Here is an 18,707-nt window from a genome sequence, read left to right as displayed (position 1 = left end):
AGGGTGACTTTTATCTGCATTTTTCAAATCTGAGAGAAGCGAAAAGCTGCAAATTGTAGAGCAAATGCGGTGTGTGCCATTATTTGCAATTTTTTATTTGCAAATCAATTGATAAATTCCCCAAATATATTCATCATATATATGTATATACTGGTGTGTGTGTGTGTATGTATGTATGTATATTTGTATGTATGTATTTATATATATATATATATATATATATATATATATATATATATGTGTGTGTGTGTGTATGTATGTATGTATATTTGTATGTATGTATTTATATATATATATATATATATATATATATATATATGTGCGTATAGGTGTGTGTATATATATATATATATATATATGTATATATATACACTACCGTTCAAAAGTTTGGGGTCACCCAAACAATTTTGTGTTTTCCATGAAAAGTCACACTTATTCACCACCATGCGTTGTGAAATGAATAGAAAATAGAGTCAAGACATTGACAAGGTTAGAAATAATGATTTGTATTTGAAATAACATTGTTTTTACATCAAACTTTGCTTTCGTCAAAGAATCCTCCTTTTGCAGCAATTACAGCATTGCACACCTTTGACATTCTAGCTGTTAATTTGTTGAGGTAAGCTTGAGAAATTGCACCCCACGCTTCTAGAAGCATCTCCCACAAGTTGGATTGGTTGGATGGGCACTTTTGGCGTACCATACGGTCAAGCTGCTCCCACAACAGCTCAATGGGGTTCAGATCTGGTGACTGCGCTGGCCACTCCATTACCGATAGAATACCAGCTGCCTGCTTCTGCTATAAATAGTTCTTGCACAATTTGGAGGTGTGTTTAGGGTCATTGTCCTGTTGTAGGATGAAATTGGTTCCAATCAAGCGCTGTCCACTGGGTATGGCATGGCGTTGCAAAATGGAGTGATAGCCTTCCTTATTCAGAATCCCTTTTACCCTGTACAAATCTCCCACCTTACCAGCACCAAAGCAACCCCAGACCATCACATTACCTCCACCATGCTTAACAGATGACGTCAGGCATTCTTCCAGCATCTTTTCATTTGTTCTGCGTCTCACAAACGTTCTTCTTTGTGATCCAAACACCTCAAACTTGGATTCATCCGTCCACAACACTTTTTTCCAGTCTTCCTCTGTCCAATGTCTGTGTTCTTTTGCCCATCTTAATCTTTTTCTTTTATTGGCCAGTCTCAGATATGGCTTTTTCTTTGCCACTCTGCCCTGAAGCCCAAAATCCCGCAGCCGCCTCTTCACTATAGATGTTGACACTGGTGTTTTGCGGGTACTATTTAATGAAGATGCCAGTTGGGTACCTGTGAGGCGTCTGTTTCTCAAACTAGAGACTCTAATGTGCTTATCTTCTTGCTTAGTTGTGCAACGCGGCCTCCCACTTCTTTTTCTACTCTGGTTAGAGCCTGTTTGTGCTGTCCTCTGAAGGGAGTAGTACACACCGTTGTAGGAAATCTTCAATTTCTTAGCAATTTCTCGCATGGAATAGCCTTCATTTCTAAAAACAAGAATAGACTGTCGAGTTTCAGATGAAAGTTCTCTTTTTCTGGCCATTTTGAGCGTTTAATTGACCGCACAAATGTGATGCTCCAGAAACTCAATCTGCTCACAGAAAGGTCAGTTTTGTAGCTTCTGTAACGAGCTAGACTGTTTTCAGATGTGTGAACATGATTGCACAAGGGTTTTCTAATCATCAATTAGCCTTCTGAGCCAATGAGCAAACACATTGTACCATTAGAACACTGGAGTGATAGTTGCTGGAAATGGGCCTCTATTCACCTTTGTAGATATTGCACAAAAAACCAGGCATTTGCAGCTAGAATAGTCATTTACCACATTAGCAATGTATAGAGTGCATTTGTTTAAAGTTAGGACTAGTTTAAAGTTATCTTCATTGAAAAGTACAGTGCTTTTCCTTCAAAAATAAGGACATTTCAATGTGACCCCAAACTTTTGAACAGTAGTGTATATACACACATTTAGCTGATTCTTTGGATCCATCTGCAAGTAAACTCCAGCAGAGTTGAGGCTGATATGCTGAGCTCTGCCTTCATCTATGGTGAACTAACTATGAATCCTTTACTAATGTTGTATCTCTGCAGACCCCGCTGCATTTAGCAGTATTGAGTGGAAATATCCGTACTGTTCAGCTGCTATGTGAACAAGTAAGTCAACTCCAATTTTTACTCTTTGCGTCTATTTCTAACTACAATGCTGATATACACTCTGTATGTACTGTCTATATATATATAGTTTATAGATAACCGATTTATAATGTACGTAATTAGAGATGAGCGAGCATACTCGGTAGGGCGATATACTCGAGAGAGCATTGCCTTTTTCGAGGCGGCGCGGGGCAGCGAGGGGGAGCGGGGAGGAGAGTGAGAGAGATCCCTCTCTCTCTCCCTCCCAATTCTCTCTGCAACCCCCCCCGCACACCCCCGCGGCCCTCCCGAATCTTCAGGGACGAGCCAGCAGGTACTCGAAAAAGGCGTTGCTCTCTCAAGTAAATCGCCTTACCGAGTATGCTCGCTCATCTCTATACGTAATGTATTTCCCAATTCTATAATCACATATGACAAAAGTACATTATACCATGGCGATTGAAAAGCGCAATATGTTCGTTCTGGTTGTCTGTGGAGTGTTCTTTTAGTTTTACTATCTTTTTAGTTGTGTCGTCTTTTCATTTGTAATAACAGGCACATTTGTTTTCACCACTAGGATGGGATTGACCTGGAAAGTGAGGATAACAATAGAAATACCCCGTTACGCTTGGCTTATGGACGGAAATCAAAGCCAATTGTTTCCTATCTACAAAGCTCTATAATGCGGTCAAAAAATCTACATGCAAATTTTAAATGGAGGTGATATTTTGTTACATACTTTTATGTGTTCATGTCCTCTGATACTCAGGCAAGTGCCTTAGGATGGACCATCTTTTGAGCGATAATAGTTGCTTGTAAATGTGTGCCCATCGTGCACTTTTCGGCCATCGCTGAGTTCAGCTCAGCTTAAAATCCGTTGTCCCTGATAAGACGAAGTGCGCGCTGAGTTTTTTACGGGCAGCACTGATAACATTCTTTTAAGCTGCTGTCCCCCTGGAGAACAATAGTGATGTATTTAAAGAACAGACCACCTGCTGTTCTCTAAATGCATGCAAATGAAGCTAGTTAGCTACTAATGGGCTGATTAGTATTAATATTGAACTTATGTAAGTAGCATAGTAACAGGTATGAACAGGTTTTAGGCCTCAGTCAGATGAGCCTTTTTTTGCGCACCAATAGGTGTGCAAAAGAAAAGCGCCACTTGCATCTGCCGAAATCACGTGACCGGGCAATTTTTTCATGTGCAGAAAACCCGAGCTTCATGCGCATGAAATTCGCCCATTCACTGGAGCAGCTGCGCTTCTCCAGGAGGAGAGAGTGAAGAAGCCACGCAGGGCTTCAGGATTTCCCCATAGCAGGGAGAGACAGTGAAGCTATGGGTAATTTCTCCATAGCAGGGAGAGACGGAGTGGGGCTATGGGGGAAACTTCTACACAGCGTGCACCAAAGAGAGCCAATGTTCTGTCTTTGTTAGGTGCATTCCATTTTGCGCTAGTACATTCTCTCATGTGAGCCCTTTTACAGGAAGCCATTGGTTCGTTTAGAAGTGCTCTTTTTGCGCACCCAAAAACAATGCTCATCTGACCGAGCCCTCACAGTGTGATTGGCCACAATTATAGAAACCTTTAGTAGACAACCAGGTGTGATGTATATGGGTGTTGGTAACCAAGCTAGATGACAACTCATATTTTAGAACCAAAACACGTTTACCATCAACAGTGGCTGAGGCTATTAAGCAAAACATCTGATCTAGATCTTGATTTAATTTTAAAATCTGGGACTGTTTAAAATCTCCATACCAAATTGGTAGATGTTGATGTAATATGTGTTTGATATCTACAAACTGATAACTATTTTGTAGAACAGGTTTACCATCCACAAAGGGCTGATGATCTACTAGACTGGCTATTAAGCAAAAGATGTGATCTAGATATCGATTTAATTTTGTTTTCCTCTCTTTATTGAGTAACCTCTCTGACTCAAGCGAGATGAAACAATTGCAAGTTCCCTTTCAAAATCTTTATCTCTACTGCAATTTCTATGAGTGTGTATGAACTCGCCGTTGGGATCGAATGGATTGTGTGTCTCGGATAACTTCTCAAAGCCCTGAGTATGGGTTATCCAAAACACAACAATTTTATCTGAAATTCCATGTAATTCAAGATCCAAAAAACAAACACGTGCAGGGTGCATAACATAGCTAAATTTCAAATTATAAGGATTCCGATATGGCATGAAACACGGTATGGCAGGCACAACGTGCCCAAAATCGTCAAGAGTTCATCAATTTACCTGCTATACCAAAGTAAAGCACCACGAAAGAATTAGCTATAGAAAACACATATTCCTCCTCCAACCATGAAATGACCAAGTTTGCCATGAAGGGGGAGAACTTAGAACCCATGGAAACACCCGTCTTCTGTAAAAAAAGATTCCTTACTGAACATTAAATAATTATAAGTGATCAGAAAAAAAATGATGGTCATAGTATCATAGTCTGTAAGGCCAAAAAAAAGACATATGTCCATCCAGTTCATAAAGCTGCCATAGCCACATTATGTGGGATATAGGTCTAAAGTGAAACCACATCACCTCCTATCCAGGAAAACAGAGAAGAAGAAGAGTGGGCAACAGGAACAGACAAATACAAAGGGTGCACTCGGTAGCCATGTCTGGGTCCCCTATTGACAATAAACGGTAGGGTTTCAGTAAAAAAGCTATGCGCTCACGAAGATAGCAAACAAGTAAAGCGGAATGTATACGATATCCGTCCTGTAAGGGACGGAAAAGGAAATAAAATAGAAAGGCACTTACTCGAAAGGAGGGGGGTGTATGAAACAAGAAGCCCCCTCCTCTAAGTGCTGACTCCTCTAGGTCCTCTTAGTTGCCGATGGAATTTGCAGGAAGCAAGTTGATTTGTTCGGTTTTATTTGTCTAAAAACAAATTTACAGGAAGGCAACGCGTTTCGGTGCAGCATGCACCTTTCTCAAGCCTATGCATACATAAATATAAAGCATACATTTACTCACATTTATAGATCTCTGAGTAACACTTTCGATTTGTGTGTGGCTCCATTTTCTGGGTGGGGTTATGTGATCTAGAGGGAGGAGACTGTGGTGATAGGTCCGTATGTGTCACATGTTCAATATGGTGACGTGGCCGCATTCACCGGATGTGCTACGTGGCACTGTGTGTTTTGCTTTCGCTTCGGTAGTAGCGTGGTAACGCTATTGACAATAAAGTCTCTTGACCCATTTGGCACTCTAAAAATGAGTAGATGAGTTAGAGGCATTGTATATGCAGCTCTCTCCACTGTAGTTTATAGGACCTACGAAATTCCAGGCTACTGCATTGATATCCATCATCTACAATGTAGGCAGCCACATGCAATGTCTCCCCCTCTCTGGAGTGCTGATTCTGGACAGGAAGGTGACCCTCATTCTCCTAATAGCTGGGATTTCTACAAGTAAAACTTCGATATATACTTAGGTTATACCATAAATGTCTCCGATGGAAATACTCAAGCGGCCCTTGGAAGTGGTTCAGTATGGCAATGTGGCCCTCAGACTAGAAAAAGGTTGTGCACTCCTATTTTAGAATGTAACATGGAAGAGTTGAGAAGTCTTATTTTTATGTTTGGTTGTAATTTTTGGTTTGTTCACATTTCTTTTTTTTTTACCTCCTACCCTCATGTCATATGTATTTAAGTGGATTTTTTTTGTTTTGTTGTAGTTCATGGCTATTTGGTCGTCCAGGCAAATCAAAAGTCCCCGTAATATTCTTTTATGGAAATCTATTACTTTGGGGCTACCCGACATACTTTTTTAAGGTACTGTTCTTTGTGCTTATTGAATATCCTGTGGCGTCTGCAGTGTATTTGAAGACAATCGTGACATAAAGTAACAAACAAAATCAGTAAAAAAAGAAAATTAGTAACCGTTATCTTGAAAAGTGCACCCATGTGCTATTCTTGATTGTGGTCTATATAGAATTGTGCAATCTATGTAAAATGTCTTGAGAATTTGTGTTTCATCCAATATTCTCAGTGACACAGAGCAGACTCGCATTCCATCGCTACATTTCAAAAATGGACAATCTAATGTGGAATAAAGTGTTGTGCACAATAACTTAACAATGCGTTTATATCTCATATTACATCCACTCAGCAGTAACAAATGTCAGAATAGGAGCTAAGAAAACGCAATTTTCAGAATTACAAGACGGCTCTGTAGCAGTGGCCTGCAAAAAAGAATGTCGAATGTATGCCTCAAAAGGGTCCCTGCTATTTAGATGCATACTTTAAAGGGCCGTTCTGCTAAAAACACATGTTTCCATCCCTTTACCCCTCACCTGATTACATGTCACACTTTGGAGGTCTCCTTGGTATATTGCAGTCACTTCCATTTAGTGCAGACTCTTGTCTGATGCTTATCAGGCACCATGTTGATGATGCTTTCACTATTTTGTGCCATCAATCCCATAATGCATTAGCACAACACCACATGAGCAACTGGAAGCTGTACCTTCCCTGCTTTGCAGTGAGGACAGTTTAATTATCATTACTTTTTATATTCTTCTAAATAAGCTACAGGCCATAAGTGCAGAGTTATTAGAAATGATCTTCCTGATTTGAAACGCTCATAACTCATGTTTAATGACACTCAGATATATAAATTTGATACCAATGTCAACAGAAACTCGAAAGGTGACCCCCTTTGTCACTCAACATACATTGAGCATGTAGTCAAGTTCCTGCCATATACGTTGTAGCGTATCACGATTGACTGATGCAATAGCTTCTGTGATGCGTCCTCGCAGATCATACATGGTGGAAGGTAAGGGTGGGATGTAGACTACCAATCCCCAGAGAAAAAGATCACAAGGCGTCAGGTCTGGGGAACGTAGAAGCCAAGGAAGAAGTTCACTATCATCATGTCTGCTTGGTAGTCGCTTATTGAGTTCACTCTGACTTCGTTGAAAGTGGGGGAGTGTCCCCCACAGGATTAACGCACACAGATGTACTCTGGCATAGTTTTAGCAGGACTATGAGATAGATTTGTAATCATGTAAGATAGCCCATGTGTGTTTGGTAATTGATCTCCTGGAGAGTAGTATTGACTAATGAATTCTTTTCTCTGGCTGTGTACAGATCCTGCCCGTCTTATACAATGCTTTCTGGGAATGGCATATTATATTCGCGCTCAGCAATGTATTGATGTGGATCTTTTTCTTAAAAGCATCATTGATGGATCCTGGCTTCCTACCTCAGGACACTGAAGAGTATCACTATGCTGTCAGACAGGTGCTGTATTCATGGTCTGGACCACTGGGTCAACACAGATAAAGATAATAAGCTAACATGATAATGGATGTAAGATATTGCATTTCCATAAGTCATTGATTGGTATTTTACACTCAACACACTTACACAACTTGAGAGGTATGTAGTAATGCTACATTGATAAAAGGGTAGTACAGTGAAACCCCGCTTGGTTCAGGTAGCCAGTTCAAGGTTGACTCAACCTTCCATCCTTCCGAGGTTGGTAAAATGAGTGCACAGCTTGATGGGGGGTAATAGATGACTGGAGAAGGCCATGGCAAACCACCCCGCAAGAACAGTCTGCCAAGAAAACATCACGATATGACGTCACCCTAGGTGTCAGTCATGACTCGGTGCTTGCATCGGGGGACTTTACTTTTACCTACAGTGAAACCGCTCCAAAAGCTTGTTTCTTTTAGAAGACCATCAGTTTATGCAGACCAGATTTTTTGTTCCACCATACATTATGCAAACTGGCCAGTTTCTTTGTGAAGACCACCCCCCTGGAAAGGGGATATTATAAAACCAAGAGAGAAATGATGTATAATTGATTATTGTTAAAAAATAAAAAAAAACGAAAGAGCACTTCAGCAAATATACACAACACCTAGTATGTGCACACCTTAAAATGGTAGGTGGTTTGATTGCGGTCATGATACATTTAAATTGCAAATAAGGGAGATGAAACAATATCTCTGGAGCGCCACCTATTGGATGGCAGCATTCCTTCAAATCAAGGTCCGACTCTTTAGACAAGTCTTAACAATGAGTGGGAATTGAAACCAAGCCAGAATCCATACAAAGATAGCTGTTTCGGGGTGTTTGCCCCTCATCAGTATGCAGTAGGACCTTGTCTTGGGGAATTCCCAATCATTGTTAAGGTTTGTATAAAGAGTCAGACATTGATTTGCAGGAATGTTGCCATCCAATAGGTGGCGCTGCAGAGGTATTGTTCCATTTTTCTTATTTGCATATTACCCAGAGGAGCATGCACTCGCCTCCTAGGTGCTCTCCTCAAGGAGAGACAATACCCCTCCTGACATTGAAATTGTTCACAACTGCTGCTTGAAAGTCTCCTCCAAACGTTCAGTGCCCACTTGGCCTCCTCTCCCTCATTTTTTTTCTGCTTGAGAGTTGAGTATACACCAAACATCTGGAGGAGACTTGCTAGTCAATAGCTGAATTATGAATTCATAAGTTGAGAATATTTAGTCTTTGTTTGAAATTTTTTTTCTAGCATTAAACGGGCCTCCAAAGGTTAGAAAAACATGGCTGCTTGTTTGGAAGAAAGCAGCCATGTTTTTCTAACCCTGGACAACTTCTTTAATTTGTCATTTTCATTTAATTTTCAATAAGGGCTCACTCACACTGGCGTAAGTCACGAGCATAAAATATGCAGTACACAGCAAATACGCATGTAACATGCATATTTGCTGCATATGTTCACATTGGTTCATATTACCCATGTAATACACACCAAAATAGGGCATGCTGCATTTTTTTTCATGTGGGTAATATGCGTTTGGAAAAAACTGTTGTGAGTGGTCCAATAGATTTGAATTGGCTTTTAGCACCGTGTATTCCATGCATAATATGCAGATGATATACGCCCCGGTGAGTGAGCCCTAACAGTGATTTAAAACACGTTTCAAACAATTGATGATTTTTAATGATTCCTAATGCTTCTTTTAGGCTATCAATTTTAATGATTGGAAAAATGGCAAAAACCCTCTAGGCAGACTTTGTCATACCTGTCATCTTGTGAAGCCTCTGCGTTCGAAGCATTGTTGCATGACAAACCGCTGTGTGGCTTATTTCGATCATTACTGTCCTTACATCTACAATGATGTCGGTCAACGTAATAGGTTTGGATGCTCTTTCATATACATTATACTACGAGGTTTGTAGCTGATAGTGTACGCAAAAAACTCAATAAACACTTATAGGGAGTCTGTCAACTCGAACACGCTGTCCAAACTGCAAGCATGATGTTATAGAGCAGGAGGAGATGAACAGGCTGATATGTAGTTTTATGGGGAAAGATTCAGTATAATTTGTATTTTATTCATTTATATCTCTGCTCACTGTGAGCTGAAGAGTCCAGTGGGCGGAGCTATCAGTGATTGACAGCTGTGTAGGACTTTGCATACAGGGGTAGCTGTCAATCACTGATAGGACTGCCCATTCGACTGTTCAGCTCAGAATATGTGGAGGCTTAAATGAATAAAATACAAGTTACACTGAATCCTTTCCTATAAAACTATATATCAGTCTGTTCAGCTCCTCCTGCTCTATAACATCATGCCTGCAGTTTGGACAGCATGTTCAGCCTAACAGATTCCCATTAACATCTTAAATTGATTCCTCAACCAGAAAAATGCTGGAGAAGGGATCTTATGTAGTTTAGCCAACTTGTTTCCTTTATGTTTTATGTAAGACCTGAGCACAGGGAGGGGGAGCTTAACTTCTCTCTATCTGAAGATGATCTATGGCTTTGAAACATTTTTCCAAGTAATGGTAATACTTGCCATTAATCTGCCTTTGCATATTATACATTCATTTTTCCAGAGCCTACTTTCTTGGATTTCTATTGACCATGTGCATCAATTGCCTCTTTGGTATCTACCTTTGCTGGAATTGGTTTCAGGTTGAAGGTCAAAGCCTGTTAATTGGACTCGGTTGCCTATTCCTTATCATCATTGGCTTTGTTTCTGCTGTGATGACAGGGATGTGTGTAAGTAGTTGTTTCTTTCCTGATATTATAGCTAATAAGTGAATATCTTAATTAAAATAAGGACGCGTAGCCCCGTAAGCTCCCTAGAGAATTAGAGGAGTATTCGCATCTCGTTCAGTCATGGCCAGTTGGCAGTACGCCTCTGTATGCGGTGGCTGGCAGTACGAAAAGAGTAGACCGGACTGTGTGACGTTGTTTCATAATTCCCATAGCAGTCAATGGGAGTTATGTAAACAGCATGCTATATGGTTTACATAACTCCCATTAAGTTGTATGGGAGTTACAAAAGCAGAGTATAACGCCCCACTTGATTTTTTTCTGTAACTCCCGACAACCTTCACCCACCACATGCAGCTAGGCTGGGGGTAGTCGGGTTCAGTTATTGACATAGGTATAGGTCCCAAAAGTGTTACCCACATCCTGCGGATATGCCATAAAAGTATTTGATAGGAATACCCTTTTTAAAAAGGTGATGTAATTGGGTTCATCAATGTAGCCTCTCCTGCTTTAACTATATGAGATGTACGATAGGTGTGCCTTGTTTCCTAGAATAGTCTCGTTTTGTGGTATTTCTATTCTTGTGTGAATCAATAATGCTTCTAACAAACTCATGGCTGACAAGCCTACTATAAATTTTCAATGGTGCTCTTCACTGAGCTAATTCAGGAACCTTCAATTATATTAATATGATCTAATAGACAATGCTTTGCAAAGTGTTCTCCTAATTCAGTAGAGAGCGACTAGCAGCCCTGATGGAGGTCAGCCTGTTCTCGGGTCAGTGGACGTCTCAGCGGCTCAACAGATAAAGTAAAATTGAAAATAGCGATTTATTAACATGCATTTCATATTTACAGCTATACATGGCAGCCATGAACATAACAACAAACGAGAGAGTGAATGCAAAGAGGTACTTTTATCTGATGGACAAGACAGGAAAGTTTTACAACCCATTTGACAGAGGACTGCGGCTGAACCTCCTTGAGTTTGTCCATTTAATTCCACCACTTTCTTTCGATAAGATTAGAAGGCGGCAAATCAGTGAAATTTAAACCTCCTTCTGTTCGGATGCTTTAATGTGTACAGTATGTTATTTATACCGCTATTTATACAGATCTATTTTCTTGTGTTTTTAAAATAAATTGAACATGCACAATGATATTTGGTGTGCTGGTTGTGCCCTCTTTAGTCAGGGTGTTCCTAATGTGGTTGTCCCAGATACTTCACAGGATATTGAGTTAGCCGTGCACGATCGAACAAGAGAATAAGTAGGCGCTGAACAACTCCAGAGATGGGAAGATGGATAGAAGGCTCCTTAGTAAGGCTTTGAAATTTGTTCCATCTACAAGATTTGACCAGTTTTCATGGATTAAAGACATATCTCGTTTTTCGAGAAAGTGAAGATGATACAAAGGGGTTGTCCCGCGGCAGCAAGTGGGTCTATACACTTCTGTATGGCCATATTAATGCACTTTGTAATGTACATTGTGCATTAATTATGAGCCATACAGAAGTTATCAACAGTTATTCACTTACCTGTTCCGTTGCTGGCGTCCTCGTCTCCATGGTTGCCGTCTAATTTTCGCTGTCTAATGGCCAAATTAGACGCGCTTGCGCAGTCCGGGTCTTCTGCTCTTCTCAATGGGGCTCCGTGTAGCTCCGCCCCGTCACGTGCCGATTCCAGCCAATCAGGAGGCTGGAATCGGCAATGGACCGCACAGAAGAGCTGCGGTCCACGGAGGGAGAAGATCCCGGCGGCCATCTTCACCGGGTAAGTAAGAAGTCACCGGAGCGCGGGGATTAAGGTAAGCGCTGTCCGGTGTTCTTTTTTAACCCCTGCATCGGGGTTGTCTCGCGCCGAACGGGGGGGGGGGGGGTTGAAAAAAAAAAAAAAAAACCGTTTCGGCGCGGGACAACCCCCATACAAGTTTCATAAACGGCAAGATAGAAAACATTGCTAAGTCTTACATTTGGACATCACTGGACATTACCTCATCTTAGAATGTTGGAAGACTTATTGGCTAAAGGTCATAAAAATATTGGAGAAGGCCCTTTCACAAGCCCAAGGCCTAAGAGAACTAAATTTCCTTTGTCTCCTGAGTATCATTATATAGACTTCTTCGAATTAAAAGTAATAGGGGAACTTAAGAAACTCTCTTAAAATTGGATACCATTGAGTAACATCACTTTTAAGGAACTTGAGAGTTTAAAGTCTCTGGAAACTGATCAGAATCTTGTCATTAAGCCCTCCGACAAAGAAGGCAATATTGTCATCTTGAACCAAGATGCTTATGTAGCTAGGTGTAGGATAATCTTTAGTGATAAAGGTGGTTATCAGTGTCTCAGAGAAGATCCAACCAAATGTTTCCTAGCTACTCTAAAGAACTGGGAGAGGCTAAGGATAATGGTCTTATTTCTTCCAATGGATATCATTTTATAATCCCAACGAAGCTACAAATCGCTACCTATTATTGCCTTCCAAAGGTCAACAAGGGAAGACCTATCATCTCTGGTATAGGGAGCCTTACTCAGAATGCAGGCATTCATATTGATAGAATCCTGCAATCTTTTGTGGAAGCACTGCCTTCATACATAAGAGACACAATGGAAGTCTTGAGACACTTGGAGGAAATTGTGATTGATGATAATACTAAAATGGCAAGCTTAGGCCACCTGCATACGAATTAATTTGCATTGCGAAATCTGAAATCGCAGCATGTTCCATTTTAGTGCGGATTCCGTGGACAGATTCCATTGAGGTCAATGGAAGCCGTCCAATCCACGGCCTATCCGTAATTTATATTGCGGATAGGTCGCAGGTACCCGCGTCATTGCCTAGCGAGAGCACGGGAATAACAAACATTTTTTTAAAAATCTGTACTGCGCATGTGCGATGGCGAGCCATCCGGACCATCTGCAATACAGAAGAAAACAAAAGAAGACAGGTAGCCGCTGTCAGGGCCAGATTCCATTGCGGGCCCCCGCATGCAGAATCTGACCTGGTCGTTTGCAGGCGGCCTTAGATGTAGAAGCCCTTTACAGCTCAATACCTCATGGGAGGGCTGTGAAGCTCTTCCTTATTTTCTTCAACAATGAGGAAATCAATTTAAGATTATAGCATGTTTGTCATCAAGCTTATTTGTTTTTTTCTTGAACATAATTATTTCCTATTTGATGGGAAGTTCTACCACCAGCTCAGGAGGACGGTCATGGGGAGCACTTGTGCCCTTACCTATGCCAAGCTCTTCCTGGGCTAATGGGAAGAAATGTTTGTTTTCTCTGAGGCTTCCAAAGGGTAGACAGATAGAATATTATTGTGGCTTTGTTATATTGATACAAGATTAAGGGACAGCGCTCTGGAAAACATGAATTTAATGATCTAATATCTAATATAAATAAGCCTACATGCTTTTTCTTGCATCACACTTTGACCAGTTTGCCTCACCTTAGGAGGATAATTTTGGTGTCATTGAATTCCTTAGCCATAAAATCCCAAAATTTGAGACGGGTACATTCAGTGACCCGTCTGGGCCCCGACAAAGTTTCCCATGATCAGTATTGCAGCGCTTCAGCCAGCAGAGCCATTATGCAGATTCAAGCATTGCTAAGCAACGTTCATAGTCTTGCGACGTCTCTCTCTTGAAAGACTATGAAAGTCCCTGCTGGCTAGAGCGCTGCTATGAAAGAAGTGACAGACTCACACAGATACACACACACCACCCCCTGTCTTACCTCTGGGCCAGAGCACAGCCGGGAGCTGACGGGGCTGTATAAGCGGCATGGAGAGGGCGGCAGCGAGAAAAGGCATGGACGGGGGGAGGAGAGAGACAAGCAGCATGGACTGTGGGGAGACAGAAGCGGTATTGAGAGGGGGTAGAGAGAAGCAGCATAGAGGGGTGAAAGAGATGCTGCATGGGGGGTGGTGGACAAAGAGATGCGGCATGGAGGGTGGGGGAGATGACAGATGCGGCATGGAGATGGGGAGAGAGAAGCGGCATGGAGAGGGGGAGTGAGAAGCGACATTGAGAGGGGGGAATGAGAAGCGACATGGAGATGAGGGAGTGAAAGCGACATGGAGAGGGGGGAGTGAAAAGCGGCATGAAAAGGGGGAGAGAGAAGTGATATGGAGAGAGGAAGGGTAAAAAGCTACATGAATAGGGGGGAGAGAGATGCGGCATGAAGAGGGGGAAGAGAGAAGCGGCATGGAGAGGGGGTAGGAAGTGAGAGAGAGGGAAGAGAACAGAAGCAGCATGGAAAGAGAGAGTGGGGAGATTTACAATAATCACTTTTCCAAACATTGTATGTTTGCATAGCCAACATCGAGTCAATCTAGTTATAATAAAGTAGGGACTCACCTGGTGTATATGACCAAACCCAAAAGGTTTGAGGCTGACCGCAACACCCAGACAGTGTCATAGTGGCCGATGAGAAATTAACCATCCATATGTACATTGTATATCCACCAGAAATGGAGAGCAGCTAGATCAACGCCAGATACCACATGGAGTTATCCAGGAAAAGCAATGCAAACACAAAGTGCAAAAATTCATCCATGTGCTCATAAGGAATAGGGTAAATAAAAAAGATCCTAAAATGGAACTCACTTATGGGGGAGGTCTCATGTCCTCAAGACACTCCTATATAGTTTAGTTCAAGCCAAAGAGGTGGATCCACTTAGGTTAGCATCCTAAGTTATTTCAATAGTTCAAATAATTGACAAAGTATAAGACGGAATGAAGAAGAATATCAAAAAAATGTGACGCGTTTTGGGGCTATAGATACCCCTTTATGAAGCCTAAATGAGAAGCCATCCAGTTATTTTTAGAAGATCCTCTAATGAAATATCACCAGAGATTGTTCCTCATGGACTCAGTTAATTTCATCTTAAATAATTATTATTTTAGAGTATAGAGACAATTTTTTTCTCCAAATAAAAGGCACAACTATGGGGACCAAATTTGCCCCTAACTATGCCAACCTCTACATGGGAGCATTTTAATGAAGAATACAAGAAAGAAAACATAATTTTCTTCAAAAGATATATAGATGATCTCCTCTTCATCTGGGATGTGTGCTGCATGCATTTATATTTACGAGTACACGGACTGGTGTATTTGAGGTTGTACCCGCACTCCATCCACACACTCTAAACAAAAACACAGGAAAATGTATATTAAATAATGAAAAGTAAACTTAATAAAACCCAGCTAGCTTGTACAGGTCATGTACAGTCAATGAACCCAATAGACAATGTAGTTTACAGAATTGTCAATAGGTGGCGATCTTACTCTTTAATTACAGAAATATTACTAATGTGTGTTGTATTGCACGTGTATATATGTGTGCATGTGAATATATGCAAACACGTATTAAAACAGGCTGCTCCTTTACGGGACATACCCCCTTTTTAAGGGACACAAAAACACATACAATAAAACAGGCTTTTTTTTACCAGATGTTTAAATTTTTTCTTGTTACAAAAAAGTCAATGGCAACAACGTGGGTATCTTGGTCTTTTCCTGATTACTTAAGGGTGCATTCACATGTGGCTGCTTGGATGCAGTAAAAACTGCATTAGCAAAACCACATGTTTTTAGAGCACTTTTGTCACGTTAGCAGTCGAAATGCATAAAGGCCCGAAAGCCGCGATAAAAATGCACAGTTTTGCTGGTGCGATTGATTTATTCACGAAAATATGGAAAATGAAAATTGACCTGTCTGGATCTGAGGACATTAGCTTAGTAGCTTACACTTATAGCAGAAACCACAATGCTGTACCAGATCTGTCGCACTATGGACCCCAGTGACTTATAATGGGGTATGTTATGCTTCACTGAGGTGTCTGGCATGTTGATGGGAAAAATAGCATTGCAAGCAGCGGCTTCAAACAGAGATGTGAACAGTGTCCAAGCATCAAAATAACATAGTATGTTAGGCTGAATGAAGGCAATGTCCATCTAGTTCAGCCAGTTTCAAGCCCCAACCTTGTTGGTCCAGAGGAAGGGAATTCCTTTCTGACACCATAATGGCAGCCAGAGATCAACAACACGGCTGGTCACTTAATGTCTATATCCTGTAATATCATAGCGCTCTAGAAAGATGTTTAGTCCAATCTTAATCTCCTCTATGGATTTTGCCATCACTACGTTCTGAGGCAGAGAGTTGCACAGTCTCACTGCTCTTACAGTAAAGAACCCCCTTCTGTGTTGGTGATGAAACCTGCTTTCTTCTAGACGTAGCTGATGCCCTCTTGTTACTGACGCAGTCCTGGGTATAAACAGATCATGGGAGAGATCCTTGTATCGTCCCCTCATTTATTTATACATAGTTATTTGATCGCCCCTTAACTGACTTTTTTCCAGGGTAAATAATCCTAATTTTGATAGCCTCTCTGGATATTCCAGTCCCTTCATTCCATTTATTAGTTTAGTTGCCCTTCTTTGAACCCCCTCCAGTACTGTGACATCTTTCCTCAGCACCGGTGACCAGAACTGTGCGCAGTATTCCATGGGGGGCCTGACAAGTGCCTTATATAGTGGGAGGATAATGTTCTTGACCCTCGCCCCTATGCCTCTTTTAATGCACCCCAGGACTTTATTTGATTTTGCAGCAGCTGACTGGCATTGATTGCTCCAGTTAAATCTACAATCCACTAGTACCCCCAGGTCTTTTTCCATACAGTAACTTCATACCGGTGAAACAGCACTGTGTATTTGCAGAATTAACTAGGCTTTTTTGCATCAGTGTAGTTACTGTGTTTTTTTGCTCCGCAATGCATGTTAATTTACCCGTGGCAAACAAAGGTGGCTTCCAATGACTTCCAGATGTGTTTTTTCCTGTGCAATTACACATTGTTCCACGCAACTCCTAGCATATTTTGGGCGCATTTGAACATCCCCATTGACCCTTATAGGGACTTTACATGACCAAAATGCACAGGAAAATACAAGTATGTAAATGAACCCATTGAAATCAAAAGGTTCTATTCTCTGGGCACTGTGCGTGCAAATACACCCGTGTGAAGGGGGCCTTAACTCCTTAGTGACGGCACTATCGTAAAACTACATCCTGCTGTTGCAGGACGTGTATGGAGGGAGGTAGCGGCGCTATCTGCCTCCATACAGCGCGGGCGTCAGCTGTTTACTACAGCTGACACCCGCGGGCAATAGCCGCGCTCGGCCGTTCGGCCGATCGCGGCTATTAACCCTTTAAATGCCGCTGTCAATTCTAACAGCGGCATTTAAATCCCCCAAACGCTGTTCGGGGGTCCCTGCCTAATGAATGGCCCCAGGGCTGCCTTAACAGACTGCCTATCAAGCCATCCACTCAGGGTGGCTTGATAGACTGCCTGTCAAAAAGCAGTATGACGTAATGCAATAGCATTACGTCATACTGCAGGAGCGATCAAAGCATCGCATGTTAAAGTCCCCCAGGGGGACTTCAAATTAAAGTAAAAAAAAAAATCAATAAAGTTTTTTTAATTGTTAAAAAAAAAAAGTTATAAAAGTTTAAATCACCCCCCTTTTGCCATATCTATTATTAAAAAATCTAAATCATAAAATAAAAATATGTATTTGGTATCGCCACGTCCGTAAAAGTCCGATCTATCAAAGTAGTGCATTATTTTTTCTGCACGGTGAACGTCGTCCGAAAAAAAAAATAAAGAACGCCGGAAATACACTTTTTTAGTTACCCTGTCTTCCAGAAAAAATGCAATAAAAAGCGATCAAAAAGTCGTATGTATTCCAAATTGATTCTATCAGAAACTACAGGACATCCCGCAAAAAATGAGCCCTTTCTCACCTACGTCGACTGAAAAATAAAAAAGTTATCGTGCACACAAAATGACCGCAGAAAATAATTGAAAAAAATTTAATATCTTAAAAAAAATACAAGTACTACAGCAAAAACAAGACTATATAAGTTTGGTATCGTAGTAATCGTACTGACCCATAGAATAAAAATATCAGGTCGTTTTTGTTGCAGTTTGTGCGCCGTAGAAACAGGACGCACCGAAAGATGTGGAATGTCGTTTTTTTTCCATTTCTCTCCGCTTAGAATTTTTTAAAAGTTTTTCAGTAAATTATATGGTACAATAAATAGCGCCATTGAAAAATACAACTCATCCCGCAAAAAACAAGCCCTCATACAGCGACGTCAATGGATAAATTAAGGAGCTACGATTTTTTAAAAGGGAGTAGGAAAAAACAAAAATGGAAAAAAGCAAAAAAGCTCCGTCACTAAGGGGTTAAAGTCACTGAGCAATATTTGTGTATGGACATTGCATGGCTGTGTGCTTGATTTTATACATGTTTGCAATGGGTATCACTGAAACACCTGAACTCAATAATTGGGAGGATACCATCATAATTTTGGCCATATGCTGTAGTTCAGCATTTCCCAAAGACCCCCCAACATGTCATGATTTGAGGCTATCCTATAGAGAGTACACCTGTGGCATAGGCTGAGTATCTGACAATAATTACATCATCTTACAATAGTATGGAAATCTTGTTGGGGTTGTGGGG

General features: G+C 41.1%; 1 protein-coding gene across 1 annotated transcript in view; it reads left to right on the top strand.

Moving 5' to 3' along the window:
* The window catches only part of LOC136572835 (uncharacterized), a 43,408-nt gene extending 32,070 nt beyond the window's left edge, over positions 1-11,338 (top strand). Inside the window, exons 4-10 of the mRNA XM_066573772.1 lie at positions 2,125-2,187; positions 2,744-2,886; positions 5,861-5,957; positions 7,278-7,430; positions 9,141-9,313; positions 10,017-10,182; positions 11,037-11,338. Of these exons, the coding sequence (XP_066429869.1) occupies positions 2,125-2,187; positions 2,744-2,886; positions 5,861-5,957; positions 7,278-7,430; positions 9,141-9,313; positions 10,017-10,182; positions 11,037-11,231 (990 nt within the window). The 3' untranslated portion in view covers positions 11,232-11,338. The remainder of the gene's footprint in view (positions 1-2,124; positions 2,188-2,743; positions 2,887-5,860; positions 5,958-7,277; positions 7,431-9,140; positions 9,314-10,016; positions 10,183-11,036) is intronic.
* Positions 11,339-18,707: the final 7,369 nt, after the last annotated feature.

The sequence above is a fragment of the Eleutherodactylus coqui genome, chromosome 7, assembly GCF_035609145.1.
Source record: "Eleutherodactylus coqui strain aEleCoq1 chromosome 7, aEleCoq1.hap1, whole genome shotgun sequence".
Lineage (NCBI taxonomy): Eukaryota > Metazoa > Chordata > Amphibia > Anura > Eleutherodactylidae > Eleutherodactylus > Eleutherodactylus coqui.
This window is presented reverse-complemented; position numbering and strand designations above follow the sequence as displayed.